General features: G+C 33.7%; 1 protein-coding gene across 1 annotated transcript; it reads right to left on the bottom strand.

Moving 5' to 3' along the window:
- Positions 1-12,386: 12,386 nt before the first annotated feature.
- Positions 12,387-16,960, bottom strand: LOC114181562 (3-ketoacyl-CoA synthase 20-like). The gene is made up of 2 exons (XM_028068041.1): positions 16,305-16,960; positions 12,387-13,380 (listed from the first exon to the last, which is right to left on the bottom strand). The coding sequence occupies exons 1-2, from the start codon at positions 16,920-16,922 to the stop codon at positions 12,595-12,597; spliced, it is 1,404 nt and encodes a 467-aa protein (XP_027923842.1). The 5' UTR covers positions 16,923-16,960; the 3' UTR covers positions 12,387-12,594.
- Positions 16,961-20,718: the final 3,758 nt, after the last annotated feature.

Below are 20,718 nucleotides of genomic sequence, written 5' to 3'. Positions count from 1 at the left end.
TTAACAAGACTCTCTAATATTCACAAACTCTTAGAAAACATGCAGCAAAAGATCACGAAGTCTTTTCAAAAGTTGTAATGGGGCTAAGGCGAAGGTAGGAAAATTTTTCAAGATTTTTGTGTTTTTGAAATATAAATATAGAAAGAATAGTGGAGCATAATTTCAAAAACAACTCTTTTTCATTTCTTGCTCTTTCTGATAAAGGAATTATTTTTCTATATTTTTTTTCAAAACTCTTTCATCACTTTTGTTTTCTTCATTTTTTCCATTTTCATTATTTTGTGGGCAAGATACTCATCCCCACACTTTATTCCTTAACCTATCCTAACATAATCCATTAGCTCCTTTTTTAGTCATAAGCTAAGGAGAAACATGATCTTTTCCTTTTTAAGGGTTTACATTGGACTTAAAACAAGTAGCTAAAAATAAGAATGCCTCCATCGTATGAAATCATACATATTCACGAAGTTGCAAAACAAAAGAATCAAGTTAAACATTTGAGAATAAATAAGCATGAGCAAGTCACTTAATAAAAATAGGAATGACAAATAGAGGTCCATCCTTTACCTTAAAGCTCAAATCACTAGGTCAAAACTCTTTCACAAAAGATTTAATCTAATAATTCTGAAATCAATTCAATTAGCAAATCATAGAAACAATCCATTCATATCAACACGACTTATATTTCTCTAGAATTATGATTGTCCCATGCAAATATGTTTATTGAAAACAGGAATTTAAAAAAAAATGCAAACAAAACAAATAGAAAACAAAAACAAAATCAACATAGGAAACAAAAATACATTGTTTCCCCACACCCCCACACTTAATCCATGCATTGTCCTCAATATATTCAATATATCTAGAATGCAAAGAAAAAATATGAAGGGTATTTAATTTCTCAAGGCCAGTGGCGGAGCTTTATTGTGGTAGGGAAGGGCCATGCCCCTCCTTAATTTTTAATTTTTTTATATTATATATATATATATATATATATATATATATATACATATTAATTTTTTTCATTTTTTAAATTATATGCAACATATATTAAAAATTGATAGAATTTAAATTAGGTATCTTTCTTTTTATTTTATAAGACATAATATTTAATGTTAATAAATAATAAAACATAAAATCAAATGTAACGAAGAATAAAAATATTTATTAAGATATTTTTTATTTTCTTTCTCATTTTATTTTTAAGTTTTCCACAACTTATTATGATTTCACACTCTCACATGTTTTTTTTTTCTGTTTTGAAAAAAAAAATAGTTAAATACAAATTTATTATTTTTGCTTTCATTTCTCATTTGTTCTTTTTCATTCATGAAGAGAAAAGGTAATTTTCTTGTATCACTTAATACTGAAATATTTGTTCAATAGTTAACATTATTTTTTACCACATGAGCCTTATATTCATTTCTTTTATGATTATGGGAGAAAAAAGATTGTACTATGTGTTTTCATAACTATCTTTTTAATTGAAACTTGATTATCATTGATTTTTTTTTTCTTTTAATGACTCTTAAGTTTTTATTTTTTTAATTAAATTATGATAAATTATTTTTAATCTTAAACTTAAAAAGAAATAGATATATTGATGAAGAATAGAAGAATATATTTATCTTTTAAAGTTATAAAAAGAAAGTTTTTCGTGACGATGAAAACAATTCAAATTTAATATCATATCTTTACGTATCCTGAATCATGATACAAATGATCATATTGTTCAATTAGAGGAACATGCTTTATATTAATTCCTTGGAACGAGTTTATATTTACATTGAAAAATAAATAGTTGAAAATTTTAGTTTTGATTTAATTATTGATGAGTTAAAAAATCTGAAAGAATGAACGACAATCCTTTGTATATGTGTGATTTCTTGTGTAGGTACGGTTACACTAAATTAATTATTTACTTTTATTTTTATTTTTATTATATTACTGACAATAATTAAATATATAAATTTTGAATTTTGAGTATATTATTTTGGCTCCCCCAAAATTATTGATCAAGGTCCGCCATTGCTCAAGGCGGAAGGTATGCGGGAGAAGTCAAGTGCGTCCCATCCATCGTCTTATTCAACATATCTTGATTTTTATTAAATATTTGAAGACAATGTCCATTAACTTTGAAAATTCTTCTTTGATCTCCACTACTCCATAAGAAAATACTTGTGTAACAATGAATGGCCCTTCCCAAGTGGAGCGCAACTTACCACTGATGTGACCTATCTTAGATTTGTACAATAACACCTTTTGCCCTACCTGGAAATCTTTTCTAGCCACAAGCTTTTGGTCAAGGAATTTCTTCATTTTCTCTTTGTAGAATTTTGAGTTTTCATAGGCTATCAATCTAATTTCCTCTAGTTCTTGCAACTAGAGTTTCCGTTCTATTCCCGCTTTATCCAAGTCCACGTTACAAGATTTCACGACCCAATAAGCCCGATGTTCAATTTCCACAGGTAAGTGACAAGCATTTCCAAAAACAACCCTAAAAGGTAACTTACCTATAAATGCTTTGTAAGCACTATGTGCCCAAAGTGCATTATCTAATCTTGTGGCTCAATCCTTTCTGCTAGGCTTTACCAATTTCTGCAAGATTTTCTTGATCTCCCTATCAAAGATCTCAACTTGCCCATTATTTTGGGAGTGATATGATGTAGCAATGCGATGTGTCACCTCGTATTTCTTTGACATTGTCTCAAGTAGCTTATTACAAAAATGGGCCCCTAGTTATTAATGATGGCTTATGGTGTCCCTAACCTACATAAAATGTTAGACTTGACAAAATCCATGACAACTCGAGCATCATTAGTCCTTATAGCTATGACTTCCACCTACTTGGAGACATAGTCTACAACAAGCAAAATATAAGTAACACTAACACAAAATATCCCTATAACGTCACCCATATAATGTCTGTCTAGAAAAAATCCCACGTTAAAAATGACCGGTGGCATTTTTGTAAATTATTTGACTTTTTTAATGTCTGCCTATTCTATCACAGACGTAATTTAACGTCTGACCTACAGTACCCCGACATTATGTAAAAATTAACATCTAGCTCTCTACCCCCGACTTAATTTAACGTCTGACCCACTCTGCCCCGACTTAATTTAACGTCTGACCCCGTCTGCACCGACATTAAGTAACGTCTGACCACGCAGCTCTGACGTCAATTTTTTTGTTTTCTCTGCGCGAAACGCAGAAACCCTAACTGTTTCGTCACGCCACCAATTTTTCGCGAAGCTTCTCCGCTGGTGACCACCATTCTGAGCTCCTCTAGGTAATTTTCGAACGTTTTTCACCACCAAACTTGTTGGGATTTGATTATGGATTGATTTTAGGCCTTTTGAACCGAATATTTTCCGTTTTCATCCCCATTTGCAGTGTTTCGCGATCCTTCCCGTCAGTGACCATTATTTCGACCTCCTCTAGGTGAGTTTCGAACATTTTTCACCACCAAACTAGTTGGGATTTGATTGTGGATTGATTTTAGGCGTTTTCAACCGAATATTATGTGTTTTCATCCCCATTTGCATCGTTTTGAGATTATTTTGCTTGTTATCTCTTTTTCATTGTATGTATATAATTGCTTGTATTTTTTTATTCGCAATTATAATTTTTATCTTAGACTATTTTTTTTATAGTTTTTTTGGCCTATTTCTTTTTTTAATTGAAACTTATAATAATATTTGTAAAATTATGAAATAAAATTATATTTGTAAAATTGGACTAATTGTATTTGATTTTTTAATATTATTGTTGCATTAATTTTTATTTTATGTATGTAGATTTCTTACGGATTCATTGTGGACCAAGGTCGATCTTCCATCTATGGATTCATTGAACCTCAAACCATTCAACCTTCGGGAAACTCACATGACCACATTAAACTTTATTTGCAAACTTGGAAGGTTGAGTCAAATAGAGAGATATACTTTGCGCTATACATTGATGTGTATGTGTTTTTGCTAGTAACATTTTATGAAGTATTATTAATTATTTATGTAAGTACTTGTGATTGATGGTAGGTATCATTGGCAACTATGTGTCATCATTCCAAGACAATGCACGGTTGTATGATTTTATTTATGCCATAAGAAGATTTCACCTACTTTGAAAAACATGTTACAAGAGTAAGTATTACTTTTTTCAATCCTAACCTATGTATCTACTTAGTTATAAAAACTAACATATGTTTTATGTTTCCAAAATTTCATTAGAATTGTGGGTAAGCCTATAGGCCAACAACTTAAAGTATTATATCCAAAGGTTAAAACTCATTTAGTTTAAAGTTATTAATTTTTGTATGTCAACTTATGACTTTGATATGTGTTTATTTTATTTGTAATGTTTAGTGTAACAAGCAAGAAGATTCATGGGAATTGTGTATATTAGCTTAGAATATATGTTGAAACTTAAGTGTTATTAGATATAACTGTAACTCCAGAATTGTGTTGAAATTATTATGAAACTGTTCTGGGAATTTGTTGATTTTCAGGTGTGGAAATGTTGTAAAAACAACCAAATTTAAAAAAAAAAAACAGAGTAGTTTGACGTTTGGTGGTGCTCTGACAGACGTTATTTAACGTCTAAGCTTACCATGGCCGATGTTATTTAACTTCTGTCAGAGCCCAACAGAAGTCAAATTGCTTTGTTTTTTGGTTCCATTTAGCGTGAAAATTGACGTCTGCTGCTTTTAGCTTCGACGTTGGATAACGTCGGACCCCTATTGCCTCGACGTTAAATGACGTCTGTTATGTTTTTTGATGTTATTTTGACGTCTCCCAGTACGACGTCGGTGTTTGGACAGACGTCAAAGGTCAAAAATATCGGACGTTAAAAAGCTTTTTTGTATTAGTGTAAACCCAGAAGAATGAGTGATAATGTTGTCGTGAAACGATCAAATTAATACTACTTATCTATAATAACTTCAGTATTGTTAAGAAAGTAGTAAACAAAATAGAAAGAGTAAAGTAACCCAAAGTCGTCTCCCAACGAACATGAAATTGCTATTTAGCAAATGAGTTCTTATAAAAACTATACAAAAGAGTTATTCAAATAAAATAAAAAAAATATATAAGAGGATTAAGATAAACAAAGAAAGAAATAAAATTTAAAAGATAAGAAGAAATAAAAACAATATTAAAGAAAATATATTGATTCCAATGCTTTTTCAAAATAGATCCATCATCGGTTATCTAAAGATTATTGCTCAATTAATTATTGTTGTAGATTTGCAAATTAATCAATTTAAAGTCTGAATTAATTTGTTGGCGTTCTCACTTTTAACCAAAATACTGTCTCAATTAAAAGTGAGAACTTTTAGATTATCCACAGTAAATTCAACCAAAGTACAATCTTAATCAAATTTTACTATGCCTAATCATGTCTATTTTTTTATGTCTTCACCAAATAAAAAACTTAATTAATCAAATTAAAGTCTTGATTAATTTTAGTTAGAGTAAATACCTTTAACAAAGTAAAGTCTCAATTATTGGTAAAAATTCATTTAATCACATGAAAATTTCTAAATAAAATTAAAGTAAAGTCTCAATTAAATTTAAAAATCATTCAACTCATGTGATCAACATGCATATAGATTTAAAATTATTACTTTTTACGTGATTCAAAGATAAAAGACATAGATGAATGAAAACCTCAACAATAATAAAAAGAACAAAAAAATTATTTCATTCTAACCACAAAATCCATAATGAAATTACAATGGAACCAACCCAAGAAGTTTAGCAATCCATAGAATGCAAAAGTAAAATAAAAATAGAAGAAGAATAAAGAGATAAAGGAAATAAAATTAGGCCCTCTTAAGGGTTCCTAAACTCCGAAGTCTTGAGCTTGTTCTTTCTGCTTCCCCCTTGGTCTCTTTATATAGGACTTGGACTAGACTTTTCTGTTGCTAAAATCTCTCAAATATCTTTTAAAATAAAGATAAAGATAAATATTCAAAAATATTTTGAGAGATATAGACTATTTGACAAATATAGTTGGTTGATAATATTAATATCTAATATAATTAAATAAATAAATTACTTGAAGATAGATGATAAATTATCAGCAACTAATACTTGTATTAAATTTTCAAATAAGCCCTTTTGAGATCTGATAGTCCAAATTTGCAGAGATATCCAAAAATATCAATATTCGCAATTAAACCCCTATTGTTTGACTATTTCACCATTCTTTACCAACTTTGATCAGAATTGTCCAGAGTTGACTATTTGACCAGCTTTGACCATTTTGACTATGCAATGGTAGACTGACATGTGGCATCTCCTTCTTCTCTCACATCAGAATAAGAGTTTGCTGCATTAGGGTTTTTATTGGTGCAATAGTGGAATCCACGTTGCTTCCATTGGCTTTGTTGCCGGCAGCGTGCGGCACCATGGTAGCTAGGGTTTCTGATTTGTGAGGGAGAGAAGAAGATGATGACATGACAAGCTCTAATTGGCTGGTTCATGAGTGCTTGGATTTAGACACATGCCATGTTTTGGTTGGTCAAATTTGAAAATTGAGGATTGCCACATGGTAGCATTTGAGTGCATCTAGTTTATGAGGGAAAATAGAGAAAAGTAGGGGTGTAGAAGTAGTTTTTGTGTGGCCCATATGGAAAGAGGGGAGTGTATATGTAATTTAAGGGGTGTAGTAGTGATTTTTGCAGAACTTGTTGATTTTAGCCTTATTTAAAGGTGTTTTGTAACATCAATCAATTTATTTTCCCACCTTTAAATGAGCTTAATCTTAACTTCAACTACATCAACAAACATTAAAATATCCAAAAATAATTTATGTAACTAAAAATCAATTTTTAAGGGATTTTTATAGTACAAGCTCAAATAGCCTAATTATCAGAATTGTCAATTAAATCACTCTTTAAGCACACAAATTCAATTAAATACCAGAATTAAACATTAAATGAGGGAAAAATGTGAACTCATCAATAGGAAAAGGACCCATAAAATCAATACCCCAAACATCAAATACCTCACAATATAACATAGGTTGTTGAGGCATCTCATCCCTTCTTGTAATGGATGTAGTTGCTCTTTGACATTGCTCACAATTTTCATACACTCTCCAAGTGTATTTAAAGATAGTAGACCAATATAATCCACAATCTAACACCTTCCTACTTGTCCTTTGTGTGCCATAATATCCACCAAAAGGTGATGAATGGCAGAACTCAAGCACATAAGGCATCTCGATATTTGGAACACACCTCCTTATGACTTGGTCACTACCAATGCGCCATAAGATTGGATCTTCCCATACAAAATACTTTGCCTCACTTTTCATATTGACTTTCTCAAACTTGGAGAAGGAGGGAGGAATAACAGAAATAACAAAATAGTTAACAATATCAACAAACCAAGGCTCAGGAAACATACCTTTTATAGTAGTCAAAGCTAGGATGACTTCATCAGGAAAGTCATCTTGAATATGAATCTTATCTTCTTCCTTTTCAATCTTGCTAAGATGGTCAACTACTAAGTTATATGCTCCACTTATTTGTTAGTGCAGGATTGCCACGCGACAACATTTGGTTGGCTAATTAAAAGTGGTGGATAGATGCCACATGTTAGCTTCTGATTGAGTCTTATTTTGTGAGTGGTAGGATAGGTGAAAGTTAGTAATTTAGGAGGTGTAATAGTGCAAACTGATTACGTAGCCCATTTTAGAGAAAAAAGGAGTGTATATGTAAAAACTAGGGGTGTATTCAGTCATTCTTTCCAGAATTTACTAACTTTGGCCTGATTTTGTAACTCTGAACAATTTAATTTCACACCTTTAATGAACCAAATATAACTTTAGTTGTATCAACAAAACGTTATAATATCTAAGAATACTTTATATAGCTAAAATCACTTTTTATGACATTTTTATCGCATAAGTTCAATAAGCCCAATTATCACAAATTATAAATAATTCAATCTTTTAAGCACTCAAATTCAATTAAATCCCCAAATTTAAACATTTAATGAGGGCAAAAATATGCATTCATCACAACTCTATTTATAGGCTAAGGTTTCTCAAAAGTTTGTAGACACAAAATCCTAAAAATCCTATCTTGGCACACAAAGGTGCAAGTCTAGAAATCTTCTCCATTGAGAGGAGGACATGTGGCGACTAACTTGTAGGAATCCTCTCCACTCCTAGAATGACATGGCCACTACTTTGGAAAAAGCTTCTCCACTAGGAACATGATATATGGCCACTACATATGAAAAATCTGCTTCATTGGGAGCATGCTACATAACCACTACTCTTAGTGTGGAACGCACTTTACTTTGTCCACCAAGCTAGGTTAAAACCATGGTTAACTTAAGCTAGGCACAAATCTTGGTCAACTATAAGTGTTGACTTTTGTTGACATAAGAAGAAGAAGAAGCCTCCCTTTAACGTTTTCTGCAAAGGATAGAAGAAACAACTTTGGACCTTCCTTTTGAAACCTTTCCATTTTCCACCTTCTCTGCCTTAGTTCAATTGAAGACCGAGGCATATCACCACCTTTTGCCTCGGTTCCTAACACCTGATGCCATAAAGTACAGAAAAAAAAAAAAAGAAAAAATTATTTTGCTTACTAAGCTACATTTTTTGCTTCGGGTTCAAACAAACCGAGGCATAACTGGCTTTATTGCCTCGGGTTAGAAACAACCAAGGCATAAAGCTTTTGTTTCAAATCTAAAAATTACAAGTGGTGGGAAGGAGGAAATTTTAGAGAGGCTTTAGGTCTCGAGTCCCTTAGAACCGAAGCATAAGATTGGTTTTTGCCTCGGGTCAACTAGTAACTAGGGCATAAAACATTGCATAATTACAAAACTGCCACCTAGTGTTTACATGCCTTGTTTTCGCTATGACCGAGGCATAAAATCTGAGTTAGAAAGTCCAAAATGCACTAGTGATGGAGAGATGTTTGTAATGAATTCTCTTAATCTAGTTATTAAAACTCTTCCAATCCTTGAAACTGAATAGATTGGCTATCTCACTACATATACAGTGCCTAGAGGGCAACATTAAACTACATGAGCTGATCTATTTTTAGATTTGGTGCAGGTTGAAGACGGATTAAAGGAAAAAATTATGATTCATTTTCTATGAAGATTCTTCACAAAATTAAAGGTTAATAGGATTGATAATTTATGTGTCTTTGAAGGTGTACTGCACCTAGGCGAACTAATAAAATTGCACGGTTAAACCCGCCTACGTTATAAAACAAATAAACAAACAAGTATAAGTGGCTTAGGCTGCCTACTTCAGAGGACGAGACGAAATCCGTTGACCATTCCATACTTAGAATATGCCAGACAAGGCCCCTAGTACCAATAATCATTAACTAAGGGCCTCGGATAGGCCCAGGCCCATCTACGACCCAAGTAGTGGCCCAGCCCACGACAAGGCCAGACATAATTAATAACTCTATAAATATGCGTGGACCCTAGTAATTAAAGGTACGTATTCATTAATCCCTTAATCAAGAGATTTGACTTTCTGAGAATCTTTTAGCTGACTTGATCGTCAGAGCCCTTTCCGTATATAACTCCTCACGGGTCCAAACCGGGTATACCAACAGATGACATACGCAAGCCGAGGAGGAGCCAACTCGAGAGATTGCGGATTGAGGTAAGATGATATTTGTGTCTGACTTCTCTTATTTTTTTTCGCAGGAACAATTGGCACCCACTATGGGACACGAAGTAACACCTTACCTAGCAACCCGCATATTGTCAACAATGGTTTCTACTCGTAGCAGAGATGGAGTCACGAAACAGCCTGAGGCGGGTCCTACTGCGCTTGCTAACATCACCCCGGACTTGGCCGCTATCCTTGAAGGCCAAGTCAAGATGCAACAAGAGCTCATTGACCTGAGGTAGCGCAATGTTGACGAAATGGAGGCACTTAGGCAAGAAAACTCACGACTAAGAAGGAAGATCGAGGCTGACCCTACCCAAAATAGGAAGGCCAAGGAATTGTCAGAAGCCCCCAAGTCTTCGGCCTACTAGCCCAGTGAGGAAGAAAGCGAGTACAACCCTACACTGCCCACCTTCACCACCACTCAGCAAATGTAACATCCCTATTTTTAATAAACTGTATTATTTATTTTAAATAAAACACTTAGAAAATCTTCTAGGTTTACTAATATTTCGTATTTTATTATGAAGTAGTTTAAACATTAAAAATATATTTTATCATGATGTAATTTTTACTTATTGAAAATAACAATAAGAAGAAAACAAAACTAATAAAATATGTATATATATATATATATATATATATATATTAAAAAATATATATTAGGTAAAAACATATTAATTAAAATATTATTAAATAGGTGTGTGTGTTAAAAAAATCTAAAGAGATAAGAAGATAAGAAGAAAAGATAAGAAGAAAAGAAAAAGAAAAAAAAAAAGATAAGATGAAGAGATAAGGATTATCTTTTCATTAATGTAGGTAATGATGATTTTGAAAGAAAAATCAAATATATATATATATATATATATGTATATATATATATATATATATATATATATATATATATATGAAGTTATGTTATTATTAATGTTCTCTTAACAAAAATCTTATGGTAAAAAAAAATTAATTCCATATTTTTTTATCAAATAATAATTATTTAATGTAGTAGTCGGGGTGCCACAACAAACACCCATCATCTCTACCAATCACACAAACATTCATCCCACCATCCCAAACACATCGCAACACCTACCCCCGTTGTCACCCTTCCCACTACCCATATCCCACCTCACAACTTCACTACTTTCCCTACCCTCGTCCACCATCCCATTCTACCACACCCGTTACCACCCCAACCACCCAGGCGACGTCACCCTTTCACTAACGCCATCACCAACATCTCTCTCCCTGCTAGTGGGAACCCTTCACCTTGGACCACTATACGGGGGAAACCGACCCTAACGAGCATCTCAAAATATACATAACCTATGTCGCCCTCTATACATCCCACGACGTCGTCTTCTGCAAAGCTTTTCCCACCACCCTCAAAGGTCCTGCCCTTGAATGGTTCACTACCCTCCCACCATACTCCATTGACTGTTTTGACACCCTCTCCCACATGTTTACTACCCTTTTCACTGGCAGCCGCCCACATCAAATCACAACCCTATCCCTTCTCAGCGTCAGACAAGAACAAGACGAGACGCCATGGGCTTTCATCGACCGCTTCAACAAGACCGCCCTCTGCACACCCCACCTCAACCAAGAAATGATGCTGTAATGTATAGCTCTCACCCTCAAACTCAATTCATTTGCTAATAACGTCTACCTCCACCTCCCATCCATGCATGAACTCAAGCTTCGTGTCACAAACTACTATTTGCACCTATTCGCATGAAAAAGTAGTTGTTTTAAAGTATTTTACATAAAAAGTATATTAATACAAAAAATGCAACAAACCTATAACAGTAAAAAGTAAGTAAATTTATTAAAAAAATTCTCGTTAACAACTAATTTTAATAATAATCATTATTATGAATAAAAAATTATAATTAGTTTCTAAATTAGTTTATAAAATTTAACTATCAAGATTTTGATTACTAAATAAAATTGGTCATTAAAAATTAACTATAAAAATTTTTCCTACCAAATAATTAATTTTTAAATTAATTTTTAATTAATTAATGATCAATTTAATAAGTAATTATAATTTTTTATTATAATGATATATAATTTAATAATAAATAATTTTTTATTTTATAAATTAGTATTTCCATTGTTCACCGTATGAGTTGTATTATGTGAGCCATCTGTCAAGCTATATTCTTTCCCATTTATTTTTTATCTTTTTCTTACTTACAACTTTCCATATCCTGTCCATTCCTCACCAACACTTCAATCACCTGCCAAGCTATATTCTTTCTCATTTATTTTCTTTTTTCTCCTTTTTCTTACTTACAACTTTCCATAGTGCCCATTCCTCACCCACACTTGAATCACTTCACATATGCCTCACATCCCTTCGCCACACCTCCAAATTACTATTATTGTATGCTCTCACCCACTCCATCTGTACCAAACCTACTCCTGCGAGAGAGGGGTTGAAGAAGAAAGGGGCGGTGCGCTGTTGAGAGGGAGAAGAAAGTGGGGCCGTGCAGTGGTGATTTCAGAGAGATCCGGTGGTCTGAGAAAAGATTCAACAGTGAAGAAGGTAATTCAGAGGAAAGGTGAAAATTGGTGGAGGAAAATTAGGCTTTTGTCAAAATTACTAACGAGAAAATCAGTTTTATTTTTTAGTCCATAATTTTGTAGGCGGTTTAAATCACATTTATACAACTGTCCATTTTTATATTTATTCATCAGTAAAAAATGATTTTAAAACCAAAATGTAACCTGAAATTTTTACTAAATAATAATAATATTAATAGGATTAAAGTTTATGATTAGAAGATGCAGAGGCCAAGAGGTGGTTGGCCATGAAACGAAGGTAGAGAAATAACAAAATACATAATTCTTGTTCTTCCCTTAACCACACAACACACATGCATGAGGAAACCCTAAATCGAAATGCTTGAAAGCAGAAGAAAGCATAATGCATTATTTGTTAGTCTTGACGGGGAGAGGATCAATCTTGACAGGAAAATTAGCAATCTCATCCCTCCAGGCGCTCCTGCAGGAGGAAGCGTCGATGGTGTTCAAGGCAAGCCAGACGGCGGTGTTGCACTTGAAGCCCGACCCAAACGCCATCTGCCACACCCTATCACCCTTCTTCACCCTCCCCTTCCCCTCACAATACGCCAACTCGTACCACACGGAACTCGAAGAAGTGTTTCCGAACCTGTAAAGGGTCATTCTAGAAGGTTCCATGTGCCAGTCTTCCAGCTCCAAACTCTTCTGCATGCGGTCCAGCACAGCTCTCCCTCCCGTGTGGATGCAGAAGTGGTCGAATGCAAGCTTGAAGTTCGGCATGTACGACTCGATCTTCGTCTTCAGCACCTTCCTCTCGATTAGGTTTGATAAGAACTTTATCTTTTCCGACAGTGGGAGAACCAGAGGCCCCAGGGAGGTGATGTGGACTTTCAGGGCGTCGCGTGCCACGTTCATCAGCTCTTTCGACAGCGACACACCCACCTTGTTCTCCTCGTCCTCCTCCTGGAACACACACCTGTAGCTGTTGTCGTCGCCGCCCACGTGCGTCCGGAGCGTGTGGAGGAGCTGGTACTTTGCGCGCCGCCGGTCCGACGGGTGGCTGGAGAGTAGCGCGGCGGATCCGCCCATGCGGAATAGACAGTTCACCAGTAGCATCGACGGGTTGTTGCCCCAGTACATGCTCGATATCTCATTTTCCGTGCTCAGAACCAGCGCGTACGAGTTCGGGTGTGCCTGCAAATAAAAAAAATAGGGCAAAATCAGTAAAAATAAATATATAATTTTTTAATCCTGTGCATCTCTGTTACCGTATTAATTCTGAGTTATTCATCTACTTTTGGTAGATATATCTATAAAAATGTTTATTTTAACTTTTGATCTGTCTCATATCAGCGACCCACTTTACACCCAGTAAATATTACCAGTTTTCCATTGAAGATGGGTCTACACTGGTACACGGTTCATCCACAAAAGTAAATTGCTCTACATCTTTAAAAGGGCCACTTCATCTCATCGTACAACTACTCACATTATTGATCCTGACCACTCAATCTCATCATAATACTCCTAATAAAGCTAACTTTTTTTATTCACTTTTTGGCGTCAAGTACGTGGCCCCACCCACGAGCCATGTAGGTGTTTAAAGCAAAAAACTATACAACTAGCACAAATGACGCCTAGAGAAATTATACGTGAAAATCCAAAATAATTAATCACAATGGGGACAAAATAGGTATGGCATCATGAAAATAAAAAAAATCCATATTAAAAAAATAGTGAAATAAATTAGAGGGAATGAATTTCGGCATAGTTTCACCTTTTAAGTTTTTTTTTTGTTTAGTTTTGGTTTGATTATTTAATTTTTAAAATTTGAATTATTTTTAGACATTCTAATCTTCTTCGATCCAGGTAAAAGAGATTGCTGACCTAATATTAGGTGGAGCCAAGAAACAAGATAATGGGAGTAAAATGACATGTATGGTTTTCCTTTTACATTGTTTTAGTTATAGTTTATAGAGAAACATATAATATTATTTTTAAGTTTACCTAACTTTTGTCGTTACCATAATGTATTTTTTTTTTTTTTGTATTTTGAAATATGAGACTCAACGATTTGTTACTAATTTACAAAACAATACCGTATCATTACTAAGATGATGATAAAAATGTATGAAAAAGAAAAGGTAATATTTTTCCTTTTTATTTATAAATAATATATATATATATATATATATATATATATATATTTAATAATATTTTTCCTAAATATCTAAACTTCAATTAATGTCTGAGGCTCTAGCAAGTTTGGTGGGAAAAGACTTTCGGCCTTAAAATTCATATGATCATCAAATTGGGCTCATGTGGGCATTAAATTTTCAGGGTACAAGGTTTAAATGCCTATGAATGGATTATGAGCTTTTATTGGTACAAGATAGGGTGGGTAACAATCTCTGCCCGACAAACAAATCTCATTTTATCTTTATTCCTAACTCCTAGAGACATTTAGTTCTAACAGGAGTTTGATTTCATTAATAATAGGTTTATTTTTCTTATAAAAATATACAATTAAAAACAGAAAAAATATGGAAAAAAATTAATCGAAGAAAAAAAAATGAAAATGAAAATTAATCGAAGAAAAAAAAATGAAAATGAAGTACTATTATGTATGTATACATTTTTTCTAAAAAAATAATATTTTAACCTATCTTTTATAATTTATTTTTAATTTAATATTTGTGATTATTTATTTAAATTATTTTTAATGATGTGATATGACGATCTAATAATAATTAAAATAGTAAATTAAAAATAAATAAAAAAAATAAATTAAAGTATATTTTCTTTTTCTACTTACCTCAGATTTATCTTTCCTTTTATTTCTTATGACAATAATTAATATATTAGTTTAATATTCATTTATACGTGTCTCCCACGTCTTTTCTATAAATATAAGCAGGTTCTTAGTAAATTGTGCACTGCTGATGACACTGTATCCGATACGCCTACACTGAAATAAAACGTGGCCCCACCCAACCGACTTACGTAGCTGTTACATGAAACCTGACATACTATATTTGACACTCTCAACTTTTCAAAAAAAAAATATATTTTGACGATCCAAAATTATATGCAATGAAATGAATTACAAGGGGAGAGATACACTTAATAAACTTTTACACATATTTTGTTAAACTAGTATAAATGATGTTAAAAAAATATTTTCAACTTTTTTTATATGATATTTATTCCTCTCCTTTTTTTTTTATGTCTCTTTCAATGTAACATTTTGGAGAAAAACAAATGCTACAAAAGTATTTCAAAAAAAATATACACTTTTCAATGCATAAACTATCGGTTTATGTTTGGGCACATGCAGTGCAAGTACAGAACAATACGTTGCAGAGGAATCAAAAGAACACAGCAACGTGTTGTGATTTTCTCCCATTAATGGAGAAACAGAGATAAGAGATGTAATTAATGACATAACAAATTAATGACATAACAGTTGAAAAGAAACAGAAAGAGGAAAAATATTGAAAAAGAATTTTGGAGGATCTACACATTGTTGATGAATATTTTTTAGACCCATGTGATAAAAGTTGGAGATATAACTTAAAATCGATGATTACCTAATATAATTTATGATAAAATAATATAAAAATAAGCATTTGTATTGTTAAATTATTCATATATTATATTATTTTGGAATAATAATATTGATACAATACTTTATATATGAAAAATGATGATAAAATGCTTTATAACAGATTTTTTAACACGCTTTTTATATTTATATTGTTCAAATTATGGAAATATTGTAGATTTGAATCTTATTTAATAATTATAGAGTACCTGTGAGAACTAGTACAAAATCAGATTTTTTTTTTCTGTTAAATTCAAGTTAAATTAGTATTTTTACTGGTGTGTCTCTTTTCGTGTCATCTTTACTATATGTTATTTTCTCTCTTCAAAAATATTAAAAGTGTCTTTAGTTATGGTTTCTCATTTCATGCTAGTTTTAGTTTGATGTGAATCATTATTATTATTATTATTATCTACATTTAACATGATATGAAACTAAAAATATGGAACAAAATCTGCAACATATATCTAACACAAGACATGAAAATTAATGAGCATGAATGATAAGCGAGTACCAGAAGGAGCTGTTTGGCAAAGTCAACAGCAAGAACCCCTGCGCTGCACCCCATGCCACTGAGATTATAGGCCAGAATGTTCCCTCGAAGCTTGTATCGATTAATAATGGAGTCAGACAGGGACGGTGTGGGATTGAACAAGCAACAATTGACCACAAGTATCCCTATGTCCTTCGCTTCAATCCCAGTTTTCTCCAAAAGCTCATCAACAGCTCCGAAAAGCACCGTGTCGGTTTCCTTCCTTGCCTCGTCCAAAGTTAGCTTCGGCGGAATCTCCAACAGCCCCTCTGGAACATAGGTCCACGGTCCCAAGCCAGACCTGTCGAGAATCTTGGTGACGAGCTTGTAGTTTTCGTCGGAGAGAAACCCCACGCGCTTGGCTCTGTCCAGCAACGTTTCCTTGGAGCAAAGGCACGCAACGCTTGGCTTGAAGCATGCAAAGTCCACCAAGTAAACTTTGCAGGGTCGCTTCATTAAAAGGTGGTATAGCATTGCCATGGCCATGCATGATGCTATTATGATCCAACCTCGATGTTTTAACTCAGGGACGTAGAAACATGCTGTGGTCACAGCCAAAAGAAACGTGAACAAGATGTTTATGTTGAAATGGTGCAGCATTGTTTAGGGTATGCTGTTGAGTGAGAAGTTTTCTGCTGGGATTGTGAGGAGGGAGGGTGCAAATGATGGAAATATATATAGAGAATGATTCTTAGTGTAGTGTGAGTGTGGGCATATCGGTAAAGGAAGTTAAGAGGTGAAGGGTGGCAGCTAGAAGCCATAACTGTTAGTAATTGTTTTTGTCAGGAGTTAGCTTTGGTGTTAGTTTACAGTTGGTGAATGTCTTCCAAACAAAATAATAATATCACTTTATTTTATCAAATTAAATAAGGATGAAACTTATATTCCGGAGCAAACTATAGAAATGGAGACCCAAACCAACTTCTAAATACACAGTTTCGATTACTCATCTCTTTTAAAATGTTTTTCTCGGTATCGTAGTCTTAGTTTTCTTACATATTTACTTTCTTTGGTTTAATCATTTCTTGATTTTTGTTCTTTTTAGTTTATCTTCAAATATCCTCGGTTTTGTCATAGAGTTTTCCTTTTCTTGACCTCCTCTCAGTTAAGCTTAAATTTGTTACATCTTTCACTTTGATGATAAATTCTTGATGGGTTGATGGGAGGTTCTTTAAAGAGCTAAACATCAACATAAGAGCGAGTGAATACACTTTTGAGAATGCATACACTTTTAATAGTGAAACATAAGTGAATTAAGTATAAACACGTAAGGAGTAGTGAGATCCATTTGATAATTTTATATACATTAGTTGTGTTAACCACTTACTATGTTTTGTATCAGCTCTTGTTTTCTGTCTCTCACTACAGGATATACTAATTTTTAACACTCCACAATGTTCCATAAGAGTTCGACCTTCGTAGAGGATACCAATGTCATTGTGTCCAGGATTATCAAGCTGAATAGCAAACTTGTCGATCTTGGAAGGGAGTACATACATGACAAAAAATTATTTCCAAGAAGCAAAACAAGTGTTATTTGCACCAAGTGTGAAGGTTATGGACACGAATTTTATCAATGTCCTAATTTGGATGCAAGTTCCATGACTCATGAAAACCTCAAGGATTATGTTATATACTTGAAAGAGGTGGAGAGGATTGTTGTGCAAAAGGTCGAAGTGCTAAACAAAGTGAGATGAGAGCAAACAACACAAAGAGAGCACGAAAAGAAAGATAATGAGGAAAGAGTGCCAAGAGAAAAGGAAAAGGAAAGACAAGAGAGAGAGCACAAATGCTATTGCAACGACCGAAGATGTTGGAAAAAGCAAGACCAATGGAAGAATTAAAGAGAGAACGAAAAAAGAAAGAGCTAAGAGAAAGAAGATAAAAAGAGCTAAAAGAGAGAAAAGAGAAACAAGAGAATGAAAAAGAAGAACAAAGAGAGAAACTAGAGAATAAGTCTCTCCTCACACCCCTTACATACATGGTTGAGATGAAATCCTTAAAAGGGGATTACAATACTTTGAACTGTTGTTCCCATTTACATCATCATGATTATGCATTTTCATTGGGAAACATACTAATATGTCTCTTTTTATACATTAAGGAGCAATGGCATAAGCAATGGGGTGAAGAAAAGATGATAGAAAAAGAAGAAACAAGATTTGAAACACATGAACTTATTTCTAATACTAGCCTTGTTTGTGTGTCATGCAACGAACCTATTTAGAGACTCTTTTTCTCTTCTGTGATTTATGTAAGTGTTCTTCTTTGTTGTTCCATTGTTCATAGAACAATTGTGTTGAAACTCTTTGATGTATTTTGTAGGTTGGTCTTTGACCCTGGAGGACAATCTCTAAGAACCTTAATAATAAGAGATATGCCTCTCCCAAGATTCCAATTTCAACGTAGATAGCATTTTATTTTTGTCTTTAAACTATTCTGATTTTGCGTGCTTTGAGCATTTATGTTTGTGTGTTTGTTTGTAAGTAACAAAATGCTAAAATTCAAGGTCGAATTTTCTCCAACCCAAAGGCAATGATGGAGGCATGACTAGGACCGTCATAGGGATTTTGGAGCAATTGATAGAAGCATGCCCAAGACCATCAGAGGGATCTTAAATTAGCTTCGATTTATAGAATAAGAACCTTTCAGTTTGTAATTTTGTGTTTGGACTTTATTAAGCTATTAGTCATGTTGGGCATTTTGTGTTTAGGCCCATAGTATATTAACCTTTGTGGACACATTTGTAGTCAAATTTGAGTACATGAAAATTTGAGTTTTTCTCGCAAGTCTCTAGGTTCTCCTTTGAACCATTGATCCTTATCTTTGAATCTTCGATTCAAAGTGGCAAATCTTCCTCATTTATCTTAGAATTTTCTATAAGTGGTGTGGCTTCCTTCTGTTTCTTATCTCATGAATTAAATGTCACCCATCTTCCCCTTTGTTGAATTTCGTTCTAAGGTTTTTACCCCCTTTTGCCCAAGACACGTTTTCCACTCCTAAACCCGAAGATGATCCTTCATCACCACTTGGGAAGTGACACATGGCCACTACCTTTGTGGGAAAGCTCTCCACTAACAACTTGTCGTATGGCCTCCATGTCTCTCCACCAAGCTAGGGTTACAAAATTAATCACCTAAGATTAGCTTAAGCTAGGCGTAAATATTGTTCTACAACTTAAGCAAGGTTGATAAAAAATCCTATACTACTTGGCCTTTAATACAAGTCCTAAAACAAATCCTATACGCTACATGACCATTAAGAAAAACCGTCGGTAATAGTCAAAACCCGTCGCTAAATCAACATTACCGATGGATTATCGACGATCAAAAATCCGTCAGTAAAATGCTTGTCGGTAAAATTTTACTGACAGAAATCATGTTTCGTAGGTTTTTATCGACAGAAAAATCAGTCGGTAATTATCGATGAAAAATCCATCGGTAAATCTGTCGGTAATTACCGATTGAAAAATTCGTCGGTAATTACTGACCAAAAAATCCGTCGGTAATTACCGACCGAAAAATCCGTCGATAATTACCAAAAAATCCGTCGGTAAATTTGTTGCATTGTTCATCTTCTTCCTCCTCCCTCTTTCAATTTATTTTTCGTTTTTTTTTCGTGGACGCCGTCGACTTCGCCGTCGCTGCCACCATCGCTGATGCCACCACCGCCGTCGTCTTCTTCTTCTTCTCATTCTTCTCCTTCATCTTCTCCTTCTTCCTCTTCTTTTCTCCTCTTTCTCTTTCTCCTTCTTCTCTTTCTCCTTTTTCTTCTTCTTCTCCTTCTTCTCTTCTTCTTCTTCTTCTTCTTCTCCTTCTTTTTCTTCTTTTCTTCTTCTTCTCGTCTTCTTATAAGGTGAGATTTGGGCGGGAAAATTCCCGCTTCTTTTACTGACGGATAAATCTGCCGATAAAAAAAAATTATCAACGAATTTTACCGACATATTTACCATTGGTAGTAAAAAGTGATTCAAAATTTGTAAGTGGGCAAGTATAAAAAAGTTTTCAAGCACGAGATCCACAGATGATGTAATACTTATCTCAGGTTCAATCTCTAATTTCGCTATTTGATTCATTCGAACTAACATTTGTCCCCAAAGAGCATAACACCATTCAAAACTGATGAGTACTAAGAGATTGGGGAATAATTGATTTGTGATCTAGGCAATGTTAAGCTTTCCCAGCACTAGTTCTAGCTTACAGATCACTTGTCTTAAAACAAGCTCTTAAGATTCTTGGATTGGGCCCTTTGTACGATTTATCACAACAAGAACCATCCCAGACGAAGAAAAGGATAAGATGGTGTTCAAAAGAAATCCTACGTGGTTGACGATGATTGATTTCTTTTTTGTTGAGGGTTCTTTACGTCATTACTAAGATATGTGTCGTTGATACAT

This window comes from Vigna unguiculata, chromosome 4 (assembly GCF_004118075.2).
Source record: "Vigna unguiculata cultivar IT97K-499-35 chromosome 4, ASM411807v1, whole genome shotgun sequence".
Lineage (NCBI taxonomy): Eukaryota > Viridiplantae > Streptophyta > Magnoliopsida > Fabales > Fabaceae > Vigna > Vigna unguiculata.
The sequence above is the reverse complement of the archived record's forward strand: the minus strand, read 5'-3'. Positions and strand labels throughout refer to the sequence as shown.